Source organism: Alligator sinensis, unplaced genomic scaffold, assembly GCF_000455745.1.
Source record: "Alligator sinensis unplaced genomic scaffold, ASM45574v1 scaffold1139_1, whole genome shotgun sequence".
NCBI lineage: Eukaryota > Metazoa > Chordata > Crocodylia > Alligatoridae > Alligator > Alligator sinensis.
The window spans coordinates 278,824-299,854 of NW_005842413.1; the positions used below are offsets into that span (position 1 = coordinate 278,824).

Sequence of the window (21,031 nt, forward strand, 5' to 3'; positions counted from 1 at the left end):
GGAGAAAGAGAACATGTCCAGTAAGCAGCTGCAGTGTTACCTTCTCTTTCCCCTAGCAGAGGTTTATATTACAGAAGCTGCTATTACTGCATTCCTCACTTAAAATTCTCACCCCTCATTTCTAGTAGCTAATTTTGAGGGAAAAGGTGCATGCTGTGAGGAAAAAACCCACTATTACACAAACACAGAAATCTCATACCATTCACGTGCTTGTTATGTATGTAATCAGTTTTCTACTTTAGAGAAAGAGGGATTCAGGTTATAGATCAGGTTAATATAGTAGTAGAAGCTAGAACACAGGAGACAGATCAGCAGGTTGCCTGTAAAACGTATCCACATGTCTACTGCTTTAAGTTCTCAAACTAGCAATTTATTCTTCCTAAGGTTTCCAGGCTTGAACCAGAGAAAATTATAAAATTTTGTGCTGTTAAATAAGTGTTTCTATATATAGGAACATTGCAGTATTAAGATCTAATACCTCCTGCCCTTCCTGGGCCAATGTAAAAACAAAAAAAACTTTCAACTACTGAAGAGCTGCTCTACAATCACCCACTGTACATACTTTCATGAACAGAAAAATGTCAATATTCCAGCAACAAATCAAGAAGTCTGATCTGCCCTAGTCCAGGATTGTCAAATGATGACGAATTTTACATACACAAAAAACAAAACCAAAAAATGTTAGAAAACATTTTAAAACCTGCAAGTAGCACACTTCTGGGCCATCTAAGTCACGTTTTCCTTTGAGTGTGTAGGACAGCAACTTGGAAAATTTAATGGATTCTAATAGAAACAATCCTAGTAAATACCTCATGGGTAAGTGACAGAATTTCCAGCCTCCTCCTCTCCTCCAGACAATCTGAACCTGCTTTTGGATAAATGGCACTGTATTTAAAGAGAACAGCCGGGTCACAAACACAGATGCTGGCCAAAAATCACAATTATGAAAGATTCAAACAAATCCAACACAACGGGCAACACATTTGGTAGATATTCTTATTTCAAAAGAGTAATAAACTAAAGGATTAGGCTATAAGCAGATGATTGAGGCAATGGATTTTGCAGGTGAAAAAAACACCACCTAGTCTCTTTCCCAACTTAAATTCACAACATGCCTGAAAGTATTTCTATTTTGGAGTTATATTACACTTGCATTCATCTAGGATGTGGATGGCTATGTTTTGAAAACATGCCTTAAACTAATTTTAAGTTGTAACACAAATATAAAATAAGTAGGTGCAAAAACTGAACCCCAACTTGAGCCAATCATCTCCAGCTTGGAAGTATTTGGACAAAAACTGTTCCAAAAGCCTATCTGAAATTTCATCACAAGATGAACATAGTTTTCATTCCTCAACCAGTTACAAATCAAAGAATAAACACTTATATCCACACATTAATATACTGGATATTAAAATACTGGATACCTTGAGGAAAGCAATCTTCATTCTGAACGAGAAATTTCTTATACTTCTCTGATGTTAACATAGGGAAACCAACAATTTTTGTTTCTTAAAATGTAAATAGTTCTGTTATGATTTTAAGACAAGCACAAATAAATACAATCAATCAATTCAAGAAAATCTCTAAAAAGACAAATGACAAAGCAAGCATCAAAGGAAAAAAAAATGCCTGGCAGGAACTATAAACTAGACAGACAACCCTCAGCTGAGAAATGGTGCTTAATCATATTTCCTCCCATTTTCCCTTGACCCATCTGGATTTCAATGGTGAGAAATTAAAAAAAAAATACCGGTCATAATTTCTATTGCCGTAAGTCCCTCTCTTTACTCTGTACCTCAGTACTTAGGCCAATAATAATATTACTTGCTTTTTCAAGTCAGAAAAGGAAAAAAAAACGCCAGAAATTTACCTGGAACCCATTTAATCTCCATTTCCATATCATTTTCTTCACATTTTTTTTCTTTTTCTTGGATACTCTGTAAAAGTTCTCTGTATCTGGCAATTTGTTCTTCATCATCCTTTTGACTTCTCTTGAGTTTGTCATCTTCTCTTTGATGGGCTACATCATGACCTAAGAAAGACAAACTGTAAAACAACTGCAGAAAGTCTCAATCTAGATGCAAGTAAGACTATTTTTAGGCAATACAAAGATCAAATAAGAAAATCAGAAAGTGTAGAGAGGAACTGGATGGCAAAAGAAAGCTGATGAAAGAGTTCTTTATGCTTAAAAATAATTATAATAAAAAACAACTACATTTGGTAAAGCACTTTGAAAATATACTGCTACATAAAACCAAATGAAACAATCTATTTTTGACCACATATTAACTTCAGTTTGTCTCCTGATCCAGAATGAGTGGCCTAAAGCCTCAGAAAGAAGTCAATATTGGAAGTCAGGAGTTCCTACCTAATAGTCCTGTGGCCTGCTGAATGGATCAGTTACAGGATATTCCTTACAGTACTTCCCAACCAATTTTTTTCCAATGTGTGCATGTGGAAGTAAATGTGAAAAAACAAAACAGCACAAAAAAAATAAGTACGCTGTCTAGAACTTCAGTTCCCCAAAGACAGCAAGTCAAGTGTGTGCTGCTGTGGGGTTTTCAAGTTATTCTGGTAATACTCCACCACGACAGACTTTTTTTTTTTTTTTTTACACATTCTGTGGCATCATTCATTCATGTCCAAAACAAAAATAGAAGATGGTCTTGTGCTCCCTGAAAGCACCTTCCCTTGAAACATTACATGACAGTAGCTACTACAAACATCCAGTTCTCACATACATCTAATACTCCTGGTGCTCTCTCCCTGTTTGCAGACTCTAGATCAGGGGTTTTCAACCTATTTTAATAAGTGTACCCCTGGCAGCAGGATGCAGAGTTGTGGGGGGGAGGGAAGTGGCACGCGGCTGGACGCGGAGCGGTGGCAGCACGGGTGGCGGTGGCAGCAGCCGCATATGAGCTTCCCCCTCCCTTGCGTCCGGCCAGCCAGGCAGCGCCTGTGCAGCCCTCAGAGGGGTGCCGCTACCCTCCTCCTCCTGGCCTTGCTCCTGGGAGGCGGCAGCATGGGGTGGTAGGTGTCATCCCTGCCCACCCACACGTACCCCCTAGGGCCTTCCCAAGTACCTCTGGGGGCATGTGTACCCGTGGTTGACAACCCCAGGTCTAGCTGTCCAATTGCTGACCTGCATTAAGCAGGTAATGCCAGTTGTGATTAGTGAATGGGAATACTGGAAGCGTTTCAACTGTACCACTGAGGAGTATTCTACACCCCCAGTTAGTAGCAAGAACTACAATCTGACTTGTGACAAATGTATGCAAGTTGGATTTCATGAGATTTTTTTTAAATGCTGTAGCCACTTCACTGACTCCAAACTACAGGCTCTGTGGAGAGGAAAGGAAAAAAAAAAATGCAGGTAGCGGTACTATTAATATTTGCAGGCCAGGAGGTTTGCTGCTTGTTTAAAGGAAGGGCTGATGTGAGAGGCATAAAAAGCAGTTTTTGTGCCCTGAGCAGCAGTGGCAGCTGCCAATCTGTGGCACTTTCCCCAAGTCAGCACCTGGGGTTGGAGCCTCAGTCATCCATTCTTAGTTACATGCTACTGGCTAATACACTTAATAGTGATACAATTCCATCATCTAATGCTGGCCTGATGTTGTTGCTGCTGCTCAGGGGACACTTCCTTAGCTGGGGCAAAAGAGACATTGCCTTTCAATTAACTGTTTTCCACTTTGGCCATTAGTAGCTAGAAACAAATGTCTCGGAGGGACTTCTCCTCTGTAAGAGAACTCCAAGTGGATTTAATGGTTTGGGAGCAAGGGTTGGGGGGAAGAAGGTATTTTCTTGGGATTAGGGACAGTTCAACAAGGTGTTCTCTTGCTCAAAGAAGCTCACTTATGGTCTTATAGTACACAGTATTAATTGCTGTACGGTAATAGGTGGGTTGTATTTGTTTAGCAGAACCACACAAGTAAATGTTTCCCAGTGCCTGACACAGCTGACAGATGGCGCCTTTCAGAACACTGTTCAATATTTGTTTGCACAATGCCCGTTTTGTTTTTGCTTACATCCCACTAAAAGTTTATTGTTACCTAAGAAAGAAAAATTAAGCAGTCACGGTAGTGTAAGAGACTTTGCATGTTCAAATAGCAAAGGATAAGCTTTCTTTGCTCAGTGTGTATAGTTTCTAAAAACATTTTATGTTCTACATTACCTACAAACAATCCGTAAAACTCCTTGCTTACAGAAGAGCAAAACCATTTGATTGATTCTGGCTTTCCTGCAGTTGTCTAATGTGTGTGCAAAGTCTGCTGCTAGCTTTCACGTGTCACGCTGTATCACATAGCATCAAGAACCACTTTCTGATGCTGATTAAGAAAGGTAATTCTTTCTTGTGCCAACAGTTTGTTCTAAGACTTCTTGGACCAAAAAGAAAAGTCATGGTGCATTAAAGGTTGCCTTGCAGCAGAAACACAATTAAAGACTATATTTAGTGTGTGAAGGAAAGCAAACAGAGGCTGAAAACTGGACTAGAAAAGGAACATGTATTCTTAATTTGTTCAGATGACAGTACTGGTGTCAGTTTTTTGGTATGATTTACAGTTGTCAGGAGGAAGATGGGAAAAATAAATGCAAGAACCGATTAAGCTGTTAACAGTGGCCACCAACATTAAAGATAAAGGTATTCAAAAGAAGGTGGTTCAAACTTTGAATCTGATAATTGTGAGAGCTCTTAATAACTGAGCAATTTAGACATGTCGTAGTAGAGGCTCAAAACATAGGATTATTGATTTATAACAGTGTCAGATGGTTTAACTGAGGCCATTTTCTTGGAATCACAAAATGGCTGGGCGAAGTTAGATTATTCTTAGCGCAGAAAGGAAAAGATTACCCTCAACTAGTAAACTAGCCATGACTAAATGACTATGTTTTTTCCTTGCTTCCTTCAATAGCCTCATGAACTAAATGTACTGAGGAATACAAATGTGAGTAGACATCATGTTTTACAAAACAAACCTTATGTAGAGAAGCTGGAAATATTCAAGAAGTAGAAGGTGGAAAACTAAAATAACTCCTTTTATCGTGAGGACATCTGGAAAATTGAGCGACTTTCACGGACACTGTTGGTAACACCATAGAAATGCATGAATCATTCAGAAACAATAGAGAAGTCACTGGAAACTTATCTGGGGTGGTTTCTTAAATTTTAATCCTTGTCTGCCACACAGGAGACCTGGGTTTGATTCCCAGATGTACATATAACTACAGCCATCGAGGCACCGTCTGTCTGGATTTGGTCTGGCTTTTGAATTCTGTCTCAGCAGGCTAAAGCAGGGATGGAAGGTCTGGGAATCCTCCACTCCTCCATTCTCCTGCCTAAGTATATGATCAAATGTCCTGGTGACTTCTCATGCAAATACCATGATCCAGAAGGATCAACGGTTGCCTACTAACAGGTATAAAGTAAGCTACAATTCAGACACCCAGGCAGAGGCAAGAATAAAGTCTATACTGACAGAGTAGTTAAACTGACATGAAGCTAACAGTACTGTCTTGGAAGATAATATAAAAATTGAAATGCAGTGACTTAAGTTGTTAAATGGAAAAGACCAAGCATGGAAGGTCCGAGGGAAATAGACACCTTTGAAACACCTTTTGTAAATTTAAAAAACTGCCCGATTCTTTTGTTTCTGTAAAACATTAGATGTGGCTTTGCTGATCAGTCACTCATTTCAATGTATTTTTTTTAACCACTCCCAAAATAAAGTTCAATTTGAACATCAAAAAGTGACTACTGAATTGTGTAAGTACAGCACTACAACTTTATAAACATAATAGAATGAACAACCATTAGCTAAAAAGCAATAGCAGGAGTCCCACAAGAGTCCTCTTCAATGTCATACCACATGATATAGTACTTCATAATCTCTTAATATATAATGCACAAAAGGCCTGTCATGGGACCACTGAGGATATTTTCCCTGATATCAGGCTCACAACACCAAGGACCTTTAAAAAGGTCCCAGCTTGCATGCAGCTGGGATCCCCAGCTTGATGCCAGCTTGCTGTTTAAGTTCCCTGGCCATTGCAAGCCCAGCAACTGGGGAGAGAGACTCCTTTACCCCCAATTGCACATGCCCTTTTAAAGAGGTATCCAGCATATACAGCAGAGGATGAACTGATGCTGGGCACCTCTTTAAACAGGCATATGCAGCTGGCAGTGGGAAGGTCTCCCATACTGAACTGCATGCACAAATTTAAACAGGTGTCCAGCCACTATAGCTGGGTATGAGGAAGATCCCACATCCCCAACTCTATACCCCTTTAAAGTGGCACACATATGAGGATCAGCATATGGTAAAGCTCCCTTATCCCCAGCAGCTCACATCAGTGCCTCTTTAAATCCACACATGCAGCTAGAGATTGAGAAGCTCCCCCATCTTTGGCTCCAGAATGGTCATGTGCAGCTGAGAATGAGACAGTCCCTCATTCAGACCGGTGTGTCCATTTGAAAAGGGCTCCCTATCCTCTTTAAACTTGGACACACCAGTCTGGGGAATGGGAAGAAAGTAGCATCTTGGCATGTTCCCCAAATGAGGGAATGCACAGCCACTTGATTTCTCCTGGTCCCAGAAAGACATGAGCTGTTCCTGCTGCTCACACCTCCTCAGGACTGGGGTAACCCAGTCTCAGGAAGGCACAGAGAGCTGTTTCCCACTACCAGATTCCTGCTGCTCCACTCCTCCTGGACTGGGAGGAAAGTGTTCAGGCATTCATTCCTGAACCAGACATCCCCATGCAAGAAAGATCTTTTTTTAGTGACAAAGGACGATTCTTCTCCCCAGTAAGCACATTTCTTCCAGGAGAAATTTAACAAATGTGCATATGCTTTTAGTTTCTACTGGAAGAGTGATAATTCTCCCACAAGGAACCAAATAGCTGTATATGGCCTCAGTTTTCTCCCTTCAATGAAGAATAAATAAACACTACATTCATACACTTTTTCCAGCTGCTCATTTATAAGAAAATGAGGATGTACTTCATTTTCTAGTATAAATTAATTCTATGTGTTTACGGCCATCTTCTAAAGTAGCAGGCAAAGTTTATTAAGTCAAAAACTTTTCTATCTGAAAACAGAATCAAGTAAATACAGAACTTCCTTCTCAGACAAGGTTCCTCCCCCCACCCTAATTCACATGAAAATAAAAGCCCCTCACCTTAGAATCAAGTACAGAGGCAGTAAGTGGGCAGGCAGCTGCTGTGGCTCAGGCTCCAGCCCCTACCTGGGGTTGGGGCTGTAGCTGCAGCTACTGCTCCTCCGCTACCTCTGCACCCCACCATCTCCCGCTTTCAGCCTCTTCACTCCCATCTCCCAACTGCAAAGCCTCTGCTCACCCACCTCCCTCTCTTCCTCCCCCCCACCTTTACTGTTGCTCTGCACCAGCAGACTCCGTCCATGTTACAGCCCAGGGCAATGAGCCCTTGCCCCAGCCTGGCCCCAGAGCAGCAGCATGCAGCCTACACAGCTGCTACAGAGGCTGGACTAGGGCCATGCTCAGTGCCCCAGGTTAGAACAGGGATGGAGCCTGCCAGCATGGAGCAAGGGGAAGGGGGGGGCGGGAAATGGGAGAAAGCAGAGGCAGAAGGAGAAAGTGGGGGCCTAAGGCTATGGGGTGGGCAGGCACAAGCAGGAGCGAAGATGCTTGACCTCTTCACAATACCTGCTCCCGCACTGCCTGTCCCCCTACAGCAGTGGGGGGAATTAATTAAAGATGACCACCCAATAATTAGATTCTACACGTGGAAAATTATAACTAATTTAACATTTCCAGGTATAGAACCTAATTATTCAGGGGTCATCTTAAATTTTGTGTTATCTTAGATTCCAGTTAATACAGTATTTGGATTTTACTTAATATCATTAACCCTAAAATTAGGATTAGTGCACTAAAAAAAAAGACACAAATTACATATATTCTACAGCTGCAAATCAAACATCCTCCAAATATGGGCACACTGATGACTGCAGTAGCATAAGACATCCTTTGCCTTGATGAAGCATATTAAATCCATGACCTGTAACCAACTTCACATTAGGCACAGATTCCCTGCTGCAATTTATTGGGCTCCATTCAAGAGTCCACCCATGCAGAGACAATGATCTGGTTTGTATCCAAGTTATTAAAAATGTGTCTTTTTTGTTCTATTAGTTAAGCTGCTTGACAATGTTAAGCAGGAGAATGACAGAAGAACAAACTTCTTGTTTCCAGAGATGTATAAATACACATAAAAAAAAGAAGTACAAATTCTGTGTCTAATTTGAAGTTTCCTTAAAAATGCCCCAAACTAATCACTGTGGTTCGTGCCCAAAATAGTGATTAAGTGCTGGATTTCAATGCACAGTATAAAGGCTTACTGACTGGAACAAATGTCTTCAGGCAAGGGAAAACTCAGAAGGAAAGTAATGGAGATACTTTGTGCTGTGAACCATAACATACCAGGTCACTGAAATTCATGATATTATGAAACTGTTGTATAACAGCAGTGCCAACAGGGCTGGTACAATTTTTTTTTTACTTTAAAAATTCCATACAAAAGCAGATGAAGATGGAGTAGAAAAAACACTGTTTATAAATAAAACATTTTATAAGTTAAACAAAAACAAAAAAAGTACAGAACATTCTTTCCATCCTATCACACTTTCACATTTCCATTCAAACAGCTGAAATTCATTTTTTTTCTGTTTGTGTTTAGTACCACAACAAAAACGTTGGATGAAATCCTGTTGTGTATCCTGTAACTCAATGGATAAAACATCAGGAATATGTTACAGAAATGGCAATGTAATCCTTTCTTTTAAAAACTTACTTTTGAAAACTTAATTAGAAGTAAGACCTTTCCAGGCTGAACATTCACTGACAAGTGTGGAAAGATAGTCCAAAATGATTTTTCCCAGGAACAGAGATCTACTTTTTAAAACATCTAACCTGTTGATTACTCCCTTGAGAAGTCCAGTTCCACCACCATCCCACCTCCCAAGCTCCTCCCTCCTCACAAGTGCATTTTTCTGGAATTACGAGGCATCAAATCGCTTTCTCCTCCCCTGTTGTCCTCACAGAGACACTTGAGGAAACAGTTTCAAGTGAGAAAATAAAGTTCATAGCAATGCACTTTGCACATTCATTTGTAAATCGCTTTAATCCTGGCAAGATATGACCAAGCAGAGATAAATTTGAATGTTCTAACTGGCCAGTTTTTCTGACCAGAAAAAAACAGGATGAGAAGATTTCCTGTGTGTTTTAATAACTCAAGTTAGACCTTTCAAGTCACCTCAAGACCCATCAGTGAGCCATGGCAGAAATCAACCATGAATTGAGGGATTGCCACTGCCGCTGAATAACTTACTGATTACATTAGACAGCATCTGACAAAGCAGGCTGCTCCCTGGAAAAGTTTGTGCCTTTCTGAAGCAGCTAGTCTCTCAGGTGTCACCCTGCCCTGACTTCTGCCTAATTATCTTAGGTTTCTTTAACACCGTGTAAATGCCCCAAACCAGTTTTAAAACCAACCAACCATTATTTGAAAGAACTTACTCGTTCCATGACATTTTATATTCCTTACAGTTTACATCCTTAACACTGCCATCATAAAGTTCAAATGGAGTCAGAAGAAATTAAGTTGTTCAAGAATGTATATTAAAAGACAATGTGTTGGTGCAAATACCAAGGAATTTACAGACAAAGTTCTTTGGGTAGATGTGATAACTTGTATTAGACCAACTGAGTAGCTGGAAAAAAGTTCTTGGCAAGCTTTCAGGCGCAGTCACCCATCAAAACCATATAGCAATTACAAGATTGAAATGTATAGTTAAAAAATACAAAAATCAAATATGCATAGTTTGGTGTCTCCTAGATGTACTTTTAAACTTACCTTCACAAACCAATTCCTACTCCCCTCGATCCCCCAATTTTTGAATACCAGAAACCATCTTAAGCACACCGACAACACCAAAATACATACTCTTAAACTGCTACTCATCCAAAGCACATAACCGCCACCTACAACCCAACATCTTTTCTCCCTATAAGGAACAGAAAATCCGCACAAAACTGCACAGATGTGAACAGAACAGAACTCCTTTCCCCAAACACCAACTCAAAGTCAAAAAGCATTTTACCCTCCTTGACCTTCCCATTTATCCTCCATGTCCAAGACGTCACATTCCAAAAGCATGCCCCATATACCTGTATTCAATTCACTATACACATAGCTGTTCACTGCACAGGAGTGACAGTTTACAGACTGTACATCTACAGAATGCCTTACCAGTTACAGTGATTATAAGCAGAATCCTGTTAAAGGGAAGATAGACAGCTTTAGAGGTAGAATCACCCACATATTTATTTGCACACAAGTGTTTGCTCCAAATTGTCTGGTTTCCATACCTTAGTTTAAATGTTGCAGCTCAGGCCAGGGAGCTGTTTTGCAAGTTTTGGGGGGTTTTTAATTTTATAATGGCAAAATGTCTCTGTCCAAATAAACAGTAGGAGCTTTACTTTCAGTGAATGAAACTTGCCTGGTACTCTACTTACCTAAAGAGTGCAGAGTAAGTGCATACACAAGGAAAGAGAACAGGAACCATAGCTTCTCTTCCCAACCTGAAGGCATAGCTCGGAAGTTCCATAGGATCTCAAGCTTCCAAACAGCCTACAGAGAGAGCTCAAACTCTACGTGACCTCTACTTACCCAGTAAAATATTACAGAGAGCTTATGAGCTCCATGTAAAAGCACCATTATTCCAGAATCCACAGAGGTTTGAACCTTAATGAATTCCCTACTTTCAATACCTTCGCCTGGCAGAGTTTTTCCTTCAGCTTCTTCTTGCCCTGTGTTAGCTTTATAAATTGTACTTTGGGCTGCACAGGCTCTACAGCTACTGCAAACGGGCAAATTTTACCAATCAATTACAGCATTAGTATCTTATGCTTGACATTTTTTAAACAACAAAAAAAGGTTCAAAACCTTGAGCTACATTTCTTAAAAATGTGAAGGTGTTTCAGAAAGTAATGGCAATTCCTCAGTAAAAACACTGTGTGTACAATGCATGGGAACTAAGTAGCAGCAGAGGGAACACTGATGGCAGCACTGTTGAACACACCTACCACTTACAACTATATAGAGAAGTGATACGTCTCAGTAAGTGATCACTGCACACAAAATAGCCATTGCTTTCTAAAACACCCCCATATATTTGTCTCCTAGCTGTAGATGCCAAAGGAGTTCTAAGGTGTTCTGAAACCATGGTACTTCATTTAAGTACGCATAGCCTCAGGACTGCGTGCACTTAATCACATCTTCATATTTAATCTGAGCATATATGATTTCCCCAACTTAACATAAACAATGCTCATTAAGCAGTGGTTAACCCAACCATGCCCAGTGCTGGGGTACCAGCAGTCGTGAAAGTGATTAACTCTCATTATTTTGAAGGCATCTAAAAGCTGCCATCCCTTAACCAGGTACAGCAACTATGACACAAATAAAGAGTTCAATTACGTTACAAAATAGACAACAGAACCAAAAGATTCCATGCATTTAGGTGGTTTATGCAGTTATAACCAATGTGCAACTAACTAATATCTGTTATAACATAAGCAATAGGGAAACAATTTAGACTCGTATTGTGTTGCACTGCAGCAAATGATACATCTTATCAAATATATGTAAAAGTAGAGCTGACTCCAAAAAACAGTAACGATGGGGAGTAAAGTTAATGCTTACCAATACACAAACTAATAAAAATAAAGTTACTTAATGAGTCCATAATTAAGATCATTCCCAATCACACACAACTCAAGAGCAGTCTGAAGTGAAAAGCACCCAGATGTCATTCAGCACAACATTTAATTGGCATAAACAATGAGCCAACAAAATTACTATATAAACTGTACAGATCTGGGATTAGAAATCTTATGCTTTTATGTCTAACACCACAGTGTAATACCAACTAACTTAAAAGAAGACAATTGGTACAGTATAAGACACAAACTTGTTCTAAAATTTAACTAGCTATTATGGGAGGAAACTGGTCACAAAGCATAACCATTACAATTATACACAAGTGTTTGATTTCTGATTGTGTAAAAACTACCAAATTTACTATATACCTTGCTTTAATGAGACTCCATTTTATTCAATAACTAGGTACACTTTTTACATTGGAGAAAGCTTTTTTTAAACTAAAAGGTAGACAGCAAGACAGGTAAAAGCCAGATTTCTCAAGTTTTATAACCTGCAATTCCAAAAGCAGTTCAACTAATTCTTGAAAAATTTTACAGGAAAAGCATTATCTTTAGCTTTCAGTCTAAACGTGGCAATTTTCGAAGCAAACAAGGGTTGTTGTTTTTTTAGCAAAGTGAACTGGGGATTAAAAATGGGGCTCCATAATGGATCCTGACTGTAGCCTTAAAGATAACCTACAAGCAGCATAAACATGTGTGTGTGTTCTGAATATAGAAACCTTAAAAGCTCTTTTTTTTTTTTAAACCTGAGAAATATCAAAAAAGTCAAGTTCCATCTTTCCTAATTTGCTGGAAGATCTATGGAATTCTCAGAGGTACTTATTAGGCTGTAACACCAAAGCGTAATTCAAGGACAAAGAAATGAGAATTTGTAAACCACAGGTGCAATTCTTCATCAGAGTGCTTAACTAGCCACTGAGGTTAACTGTTCATAACAAGAAACCCGTCAAATAGCATGCTCACCTTCATTTTCAGCTGTTTATTTTGAATTTCCTTTGATCTAGATTTTCATAATTTCTCTAGCTTTCCAGTCAGAACGCAGTCTTTTAACGTTGAAAAAAACTGAATACCAATTGAAGGAAGGCAGGAAGGCCTTATACCACAGGAAAAAAGGGCACAAAACCACTTTTCCCCTTTAATTTTGAAGGGGGAATTGTAATCTCTCCACAATGAAACCTGACTACAAGAGTTACCATGAACAAAACCCTGTCTCCACTAAATCACACTAAAGAAACAAAGTTTAAACTGTTAAATGTAAAGAATATTGTATATCCTGAATTGATCTGCTCGTGGCTTCAGCGAAAACTCCATACATGTTACACATACCTTCTTGCTCTTCTTCACTAGATGAAGCCAAATAAGCTTGAAAATCCATGTCAAGAAGTTCATCCTTTTTAAATGTTCTACTTAGTGAAGTTACTCTTTCGTGATCTGTTTCATCCCATGTGACATCTACCTTTAAAAAAAAAAAAAAAAAAAAAAGATAACATGACACAAAAAGTTAAGCCTCAACTATGGTCAACATAGAATTTCAAACTTCCTATTACAAGTTTATCAAGAGAAGTGAAACACAACCTTGATGTGTTATGCTAAATTTTCACAATAGACGGCTACTTTTAGAGAGTAGAACCAAAGGCCTCATTTTAAATTGATTTGAAAAGCAACCTTAAGGAACTGCTATGGAGTATCCTCATCATATTAAGTAGATCAGATCATCGATACCTTAACTTCAGATTTTTTAAATGTACCCTACATAGATTTCAATGTATTTTAAGTACACAGAAAGACCGAGGAGTCCACTACTGGATAAATAAAATAATTTGTAATGAAATCATGACTGAAAGCACTTAATTTTTTTAATGCCTATATGTAGATCCAATTAAAAGATGTATTAGTAAATATTCAAAATTGATCCTTTTTGCAAATAAGGTATACTTTAGACTGATAGACAATGCATTATTTATAACAGGTTGAACCTCTGTTTAGAGTGATAAACTTAGCCTTACTCACAAAGTCTACTTGTAACTCATAAAGAAAGCACTTGCACAACATAGGATTTCAGCATGTTTTCACCACATAAAAAAAAAAGAAATCAAACCTTTCTCCACTATCTCCAATGCCACAAATTCTTTATTTATGTATTTTATAAACCAAGCCAAACAGAACTAAACAAATTACAAAAGAATTAGAAAAAAAAGAAATATTGTTAAGGTACCTTTGATGTTCCCATAGCAGCAGATGTGAAGTACTTTGGTTTATATGCAGCTCCATCCACTTCTAAGGCTACATCCCTTGGCTCATCATCAAATGTAACATTATCTGGAATAAATCTTAAAAGCAAAGATGTCTTGTTATTGAAACATGCTGCAGTGCTTCAAAGGAGTAAATGGCACTGAGGTTCAGCTTCTTTCTAATTAAAGCCTTACAAATTAGTACAGAAAAATTTACTAGGATAAAGAGTGGATAAGACTGTTAAGAGAGGAACATATACAACTCAGTTCTTAAATATTTCCTATATGTTAAGACACAAAATTGAGCTCTCAGTTTTGTATCTGTAAGAACTGAGCTTCATATCAACTGTTCGTACTGTACTTCCACATCCTTCCCATTGTTACCATAACCTTATGAAAACCAAAAATCAATCAATCAAAGAAAATGATTTTTTTTAAATGTAAACTACTTATTCTGAAATGTTATTAAGGACCTTACACATAACCAAGATGGGCAGAGCTTCTTTCCAAGCATCATAACTAGAATTTTGTAACTATACAATAAATCATAAAAATTACAGAGAATGCTTTCCTTTTTCTGGCCAGGAGACTGTCATATGTGTATAGAACACTGATAAACAAACTGAAGCAAACAGCTCTAAAATATCAAGCAACAGAGGGATTAAATAACCAATACTATTGGACACACTTGTATCTTTCCTAGCATGTCAAGATTACAGCACAGAATACAAAACCTAATAAAATAAAGGCAGAATCTCTTAACTTTGCTGCCTGATGCTCAAATGATTATTACAGAATTTGAGAGATGAATAGAAAACCCCTGTATGTCAACTAGCTTTGATTCTGTAAGCACTACTTGCTTTTTTAGGATAGATTTATTGGAAGAGTTCTGATTTTTTACAGCAACAGGATAGAAAAATATTTAAAGACCACTAAAAATTAAGAGAAAAGCTACATAAAGCTGTGAAATACTAAGGGAGCATTAGCTTAAAACAATTTCTGGGGACACTTCCAATTTTCTATGATTTCACAAAAGTCTTAAATAAACGTGACTAGAGAAAATGCAGTATCTTGACTTTGTGCACTGACAAATACTTTGTATGCAGGCAGTTTTGCTACACCTCACATTGCACAGGTCTTCCCTGTTACAACAGCAAGAATAAATATTTCATAAAACAAATTAATTGTGAGAAACTAAGAGATTTGAACTGTTTGAAACTTCCTTAACTTTTTTCTAACTAGATTTTACTTTATTGATATTCCTTGCAATGAAATCTGTACATACCTGTACATTTTTCCAAAACATCCCCAAAAAAACCCTCCCTCCCTAACATAACACATTGAATGAAAAATCAAGGATATGCTTTGTGAAACTTCAAACATTATAGGGTATGTTTAGAGCAAATACGAAGTTTTAATTAATAAGGACCAAAAGTTAGATATCTGTTATGTCTTCTAAAATTCAATACTCAGTATCTATGAAATAATACACCTTTTTTTTTTCCATAGCATTCAATCTACCAAAACTGGGATCAAAGAGCTGATTTCTATTGACAATCGAAGGAGAGGGGGTTTTTTTGTGCAAAGGATTTGGAACGAAGATAAAGCAGTACACTATTTTAACTTTCTGACTTCTTAAAGCTGGAGCTGAGAATGATCAAACTTTCCAATTTCAGCCTCAGCACAATGCTGCCTTATATCCGAAAAACAATACAGCAGATGTCAGTGTCCTACTAAGTTTACCTGACTGCAAAAAAAAGGGAAGATTTGCACCTGAAGCCCTCTTTAAAATACTTTCTTTAAGGTGGGTACCTTGCAAGTTTTCCATCTAACCATAAAAATTCTTTTTGCTTCTCTTGAGAAAAGCTCAGTGTATTCATGTCTTAGTTCATTACTGTTACCATATTTCACAGTGTATGTCAGGTTCTGAAGCTCAATTGTTGCGTCTTAAAAATCAAACTTGACTTATACACTGTGCCACATCAAAAAACCGGGCACAGGGCTGGGCTCGATGCTTGGCTGTTGCTGCCCCATCCCCTGCAAGCGGCACTGCCTGGGCTGTACCAGTGCCGCTTGCAGGGGACAGGGCTGCACCAGTCGATCACCAAGCCGAGCCCTGTCCCCATCCCCTATGAGCAATGCTGGGCACACGGGGGATGGGGCCACGCCAGCCAAGCCCGGCCCCAACATGTACACCATGCTTATGAAAATCCTTACCTTTCAAATCGGAAAACCGGGGGTTGATCTATACACCGTGTCAACCTAATCACTGTGAAATATGGTATACATCTTTGTCACTATTTTTTGATAATGAGGACAACAGAGTACACTCCCAATACTGTTAAACCTGCTTTAATTTTTCCCTGAAAGACATCATTTGCTTTACCTCAGATCTACGAAAGAACAGCTACTCTCAAATTCCAGTCCATCACAATCCTCATATATTTTATTAGCGGTCTCAGGAGAATCACATTCTACTACTGCATAGAAGTATTTCAGCCGTTTGAACTGATATTCTCTTAATTTTTCCGTGTGAATCCTGTGAAAGTAAAGACAACACATACTCAAAACAACTTGGTTAACACAATAAAACAAAGTTATAGCTTTAAAAATACATTACATATTTAAAAAAAAAAGGTAAGAAGAAAAGTTTTCCATACACAGACTAAATCTTACAAAAAGATCAGATCTTTTGCTGGGCAGAGTCCTACCCACATGTATAGTACTATGTTTGGGCATAAAGGTTTAACTTGCATTATTCTCTTTTCAGGACTGAGGCCTTAAATCAGGACACCTCCTTCAGACTGTATTTCCCTTAAGATGGATTAGTTATTATATACAAATACTAAGCCTTTCTTTTTGTAACTTTGATGCACATTTTGACAGTACACAGCACAGAGCCTTTGTTTTTGTTTTCTTAAGAAACACACTTTAGAAAAGAATGTTGTGTACTGACTCCCACCAACGTTTTGTTCAGCTTACCTATTTTGACAACAAGCATCAGGGTTAAATGCAAGTCCCATATTCCAAAAGTGGAATATTTCTGTAAGTTAGTCAATTATGATTTTACTGAATGGTACCAATATCTCCATCTAGTGGTGAAAAATAACTGACAGGATTTCTATATTTTGTGATGATCTTTCAATCAGAATTTGAGATTTACATATGTGATTGCTTACCTATCAATACAGACACATACTCTTCCAAATATGCACAACCATTTCATTTCTTTAGTACTACTGTTTTTAAAATATATTACAAAACCTATTTTCACTACACAAACTTTTCAGCTGCTTGCTAAGTAGCTGGGAAACAGGATAGAGCTGATGATGTGAGTTGTAGAGCATATTCTGTTTGAGGCTAAATTGTCTAGACAGAGATACCAACAGAACAGTTTATTTGGTTCTTATCTTGCTATACACCTTAAAAATACATTACATATAGTATACTATACCATGCAGTTGCAAAATAATGATTTAACATTCAGCAAACTAGGCTCACAAGCTAACACATGCCGGTGAAGCACTGAGCCCAAATGGAGCCCCACTACCTGAATGGATGGAACGCTTCATCAAATTAGGGCCTTAAATGCTATACTGCAAAAAAATTATCCACACATGTGATGCGACAACGAGCCAAGATCACTTGAAAACCACCCTTCAATAAACTAGAGAACAGGTGCAGCAATATGGAAACTTAAACTAGGGATGCACTGATACAGATTTTGGGGCTGATACCGATAGCCGATTTTAAGGAGGCATATCAGCCGATACCAATCTGATTTCTGATACCAGCTGCACGCAGATGTAAGTCTGTTGTGGTGGACAGGGAAGAGGGAGGGAAGGGGTGCGGTAGGGCAGGTCACCACGTGAGGGAGGGAGTAGAACAAAGACTGGGGCAGACACTGTCCAGCCAGGGCGGGGCAGGGTAGGGCAGGGCAGAGGACGCTGTCCACCCGTGGCAGGACAAGGGGGGCGGCTCTGGCGCGCACCCTGTGAGGGCATGTGCTCTGGATCGGCACGTGGGGAGGAGGTGGGGGGGCTGCAGCTGTAGGCTGGGGCCACAGCAAAATTTGGGGTGGCTGCAGCCCCCCTCCATAACCTCTCTTACAGCACCACCACTGCCTGCCCTGAGCACAGCCCCCACACGCCAGGAAGAGCCCAGTGCAGCCCCAGCCCCAACCTTCAAGTGCAGCCCACCGTGCACCCACCCCGCGCAGATACGGGACACATGCCCCCCAGCCCACATACCCTCCTGGGCTGTGCGCAGTGGTGGGGCCTACCCTCCCCGTCCCATCTACTGAGCTCAGTCTCATGCCCCACCCTGACCCAGCTGGGCAGCACCTGACCCAGCCCCTGCCCCACTCCCTCCCTCACCATGGGGGCCTTGATCTGCTCCTGCATGCCTGTTCCCTCTGCCCTCCCCATTCACCACAACAGACTTACCAGCTGCACACAGCTCTCCAAGCTGCCAGGCTGTGCTCCTCCCTGCCTATGTGCTGTGCTGTGGCTGCGTGCATGCACAGGCATTTATTGGCCAAATTATCGGTCACATCAGGCCGATTTCCAATGCAATCAATTTTCTTTATATCAATGCTGATCCAATATTGGACTGATGTATCAGTGCGCCTCTATTTTAAACACACTTAGTCTGGTATTTTCACCCAAATGACACCCACTATTTTCTACCATTTGAAAATTGCATTAATACCCGTCTGTCTCTGTGGCATTTTCTGGAAGACTTAATAGTTCTACAGGTCCTTGTAATTCTTCCTTTTTCAACCTCTCCTTTCCAAACTCTGAAGGATAAATCTATAAATTCAGCAAAAGAAAGAATTATGAATCAATTGCAAAATTCAATATCCACCAAAAAAAACCCATCTCATCAAGCAGGCACTCTAATATCTTTTTTTTTTTTAATTTACAGAAACTTATACTTTAAAGGCTCTAATCCTACAAACACCAGTGCACTTAATATTAAGCATAATACCAGTAGTCCCTATTGACTTCAGTACAGGTAGTGATGTGAATAGAAGCAAACACAAGCATAAGTGTACTTAGGATTGAAATAATTGATACTAATTTGTTATAACAGGTTTTATATTCAGCATACAAATAAAACACTCAGTTTGAAATCTAATCAACTGCAAAAAACCAAATAAGACAGTTTTCAGTTAGTCTATTTATCTGAATCCAAGATGATGTTTTCCTCATTCAATACTGGGGATAAATGCCTCATCTTGGATTTGAGGACAAGGGGCAGGCAGTGGTTGTGAGACTGACTCCAGCCCTGACCTAGTAAGTGGGAAAGCCACCACTGCTGCTGCTACCTAGCCACAGCCAGAGCCACTGTGTGATCTGTTCATGAGTAGGAGCCAGAGATGGGTCAGGAAGTATGGGAAAAAGTGACAGGGCAAGAGGGTGGCAAGAGGGATGGATGGCAGTGAGAACAGCTCCAGGAGGGGCAAGAGATGGGGGCTGGACCACTTGCTTCTGTTATTTGCTGCCCCCCATCCCTGCTCCTTGCTTTCCCAACCACAGCAGTTTTAAAATGAATTTAAGAATTTAAGGGAATTTCAAATGACCCTCCTATAGTTAAATTAATAATTAGAACAAATTTATAATTTTTCATGTATAGAATCTAATTATTTAGGAGGGGTCATCTGAAATTTAATGTCATCTTAGATTCAGGAAAATACAGTATTAGACTAGACCACACTTCCTTAGCTAGTCTGAGTGGTTTCATATGATTAGGATTTCATTCTGTGATCTGACCAAACTGGCTATAATCTTATACTCCCAGTGAACACTACCCAGTTGATGGATATCATAAATATAGATCTAACCACACAGCTCAGCTTATAGGACTGGAGGGTTTTGTCTGTTTGTTTTATTTTGTTTACATTTATTTTTTTCATCCTTCTTCCTCTTTGCATACAATAGAGGAAGCCAGCTATGCTATGAAACGAAGTAGTCAAATTCACAATAAAAAATTAAAAGACATAAAATTACATTTTCTTTGTAACCTCTTATTCAAGTCAAATATAACCATGATAAAATTCTTTTTAATCTTTCAATAAATAGTAATTTAAAATTATTATTGAGATAATGCTGAAATGAATACCCAATTATTTTTTACGTAGTATATACAATTAAACTAGATAGAATTGTTTCCCACCAAAAATTATTTGGGAGGGAAAGACTAAAACTCCAAGCAAAGATCGCAAGCATTCAACTCTTCCATCATGCACTGTCCCCAAAACCATGCAAAAATGAAAAACAAGAGATACTCAGACTACTTCATCCTCCATGCTCTAACCAAATATCCATCATATATACTGCTACTCGCATGTCCAAGAAAATACTTCCCCTGAGGAACCAATTTTCTCCAGGCACTCATTGATTTAATGTTGAAAACACTCAGAGATGCTAATGTTCTCAGTCATTTCCAAGTTACACTCCTAAAACACTGTAGCTACCTTGCTGATATATTTTTATTCATCTGTTTTTAGGCATGAGGTAAAAGATGTCATTATTTTGAAAAAAAAGTCTTTTTTGGGGCAGACTAGTCATATACATAAATGTGTATGATAAAAATGGAATACATTTTACCCTAACTGAAAGCTAGGAACACAGAATATCGCAATCTTGAACTGGTGATTATCAGAACAGAGTTACTGGACTGGTTATATTTTATTTCATTTACAAGAAGTCTTTAAAACGGAACTAGAAATTGCATGTTCAATAGTGGATGAATATTTTCTGATAAACAATATTCCTTATTTATGTATAATATGAATTTATGAGATGCTGCAAGTTTTTATAAAAGTATTAATCTAGTGAATATATTGTTTCCATCTAATACCTAAAACATTTCTTAAAAAGAACATTAAGGCTGTGTCTACACAAGCGGGGAATCCACTTGCAGCAGCACAAATTGCCTCAGTGCATGCCCCTGCACATGCAGCTGACTGCAGTACAAATTGTCCCACAATGGGCAAACTGCCATTGCCCAGCTCATCCCGGCTCTCCAGGTAGG

General features: G+C 39.0%; 1 protein-coding gene across 5 annotated transcripts in view; it reads right to left on the reverse strand.

Moving 5' to 3' along the window:
• ESF1 (ESF1 nucleolar pre-rRNA processing protein homolog) overlaps positions 1-21,031 on the reverse strand; it is a 71,623-nt gene that overhangs the window by 38,478 nt on the left and 12,114 nt on the right. For all 5 annotated transcript variants that reach the window (XM_025211560.1, XM_006030034.3, XM_025211559.1 and 2 more), the window contains 5 exons: positions 18,704-18,804; positions 16,380-16,532; positions 13,978-14,092; positions 13,089-13,218; positions 1,874-2,035 (listed from right to left, as the gene is read on the reverse strand). In XM_025211560.1, the coding sequence (XP_025067345.1) occupies positions 1,874-2,035; positions 13,089-13,218; positions 13,978-14,092; positions 16,380-16,532; positions 18,704-18,804 (661 nt within the window). The remainder of the gene's footprint in view (positions 1-1,873; positions 2,036-13,088; positions 13,219-13,977; positions 14,093-16,379; positions 16,533-18,703; positions 18,805-21,031) is intronic.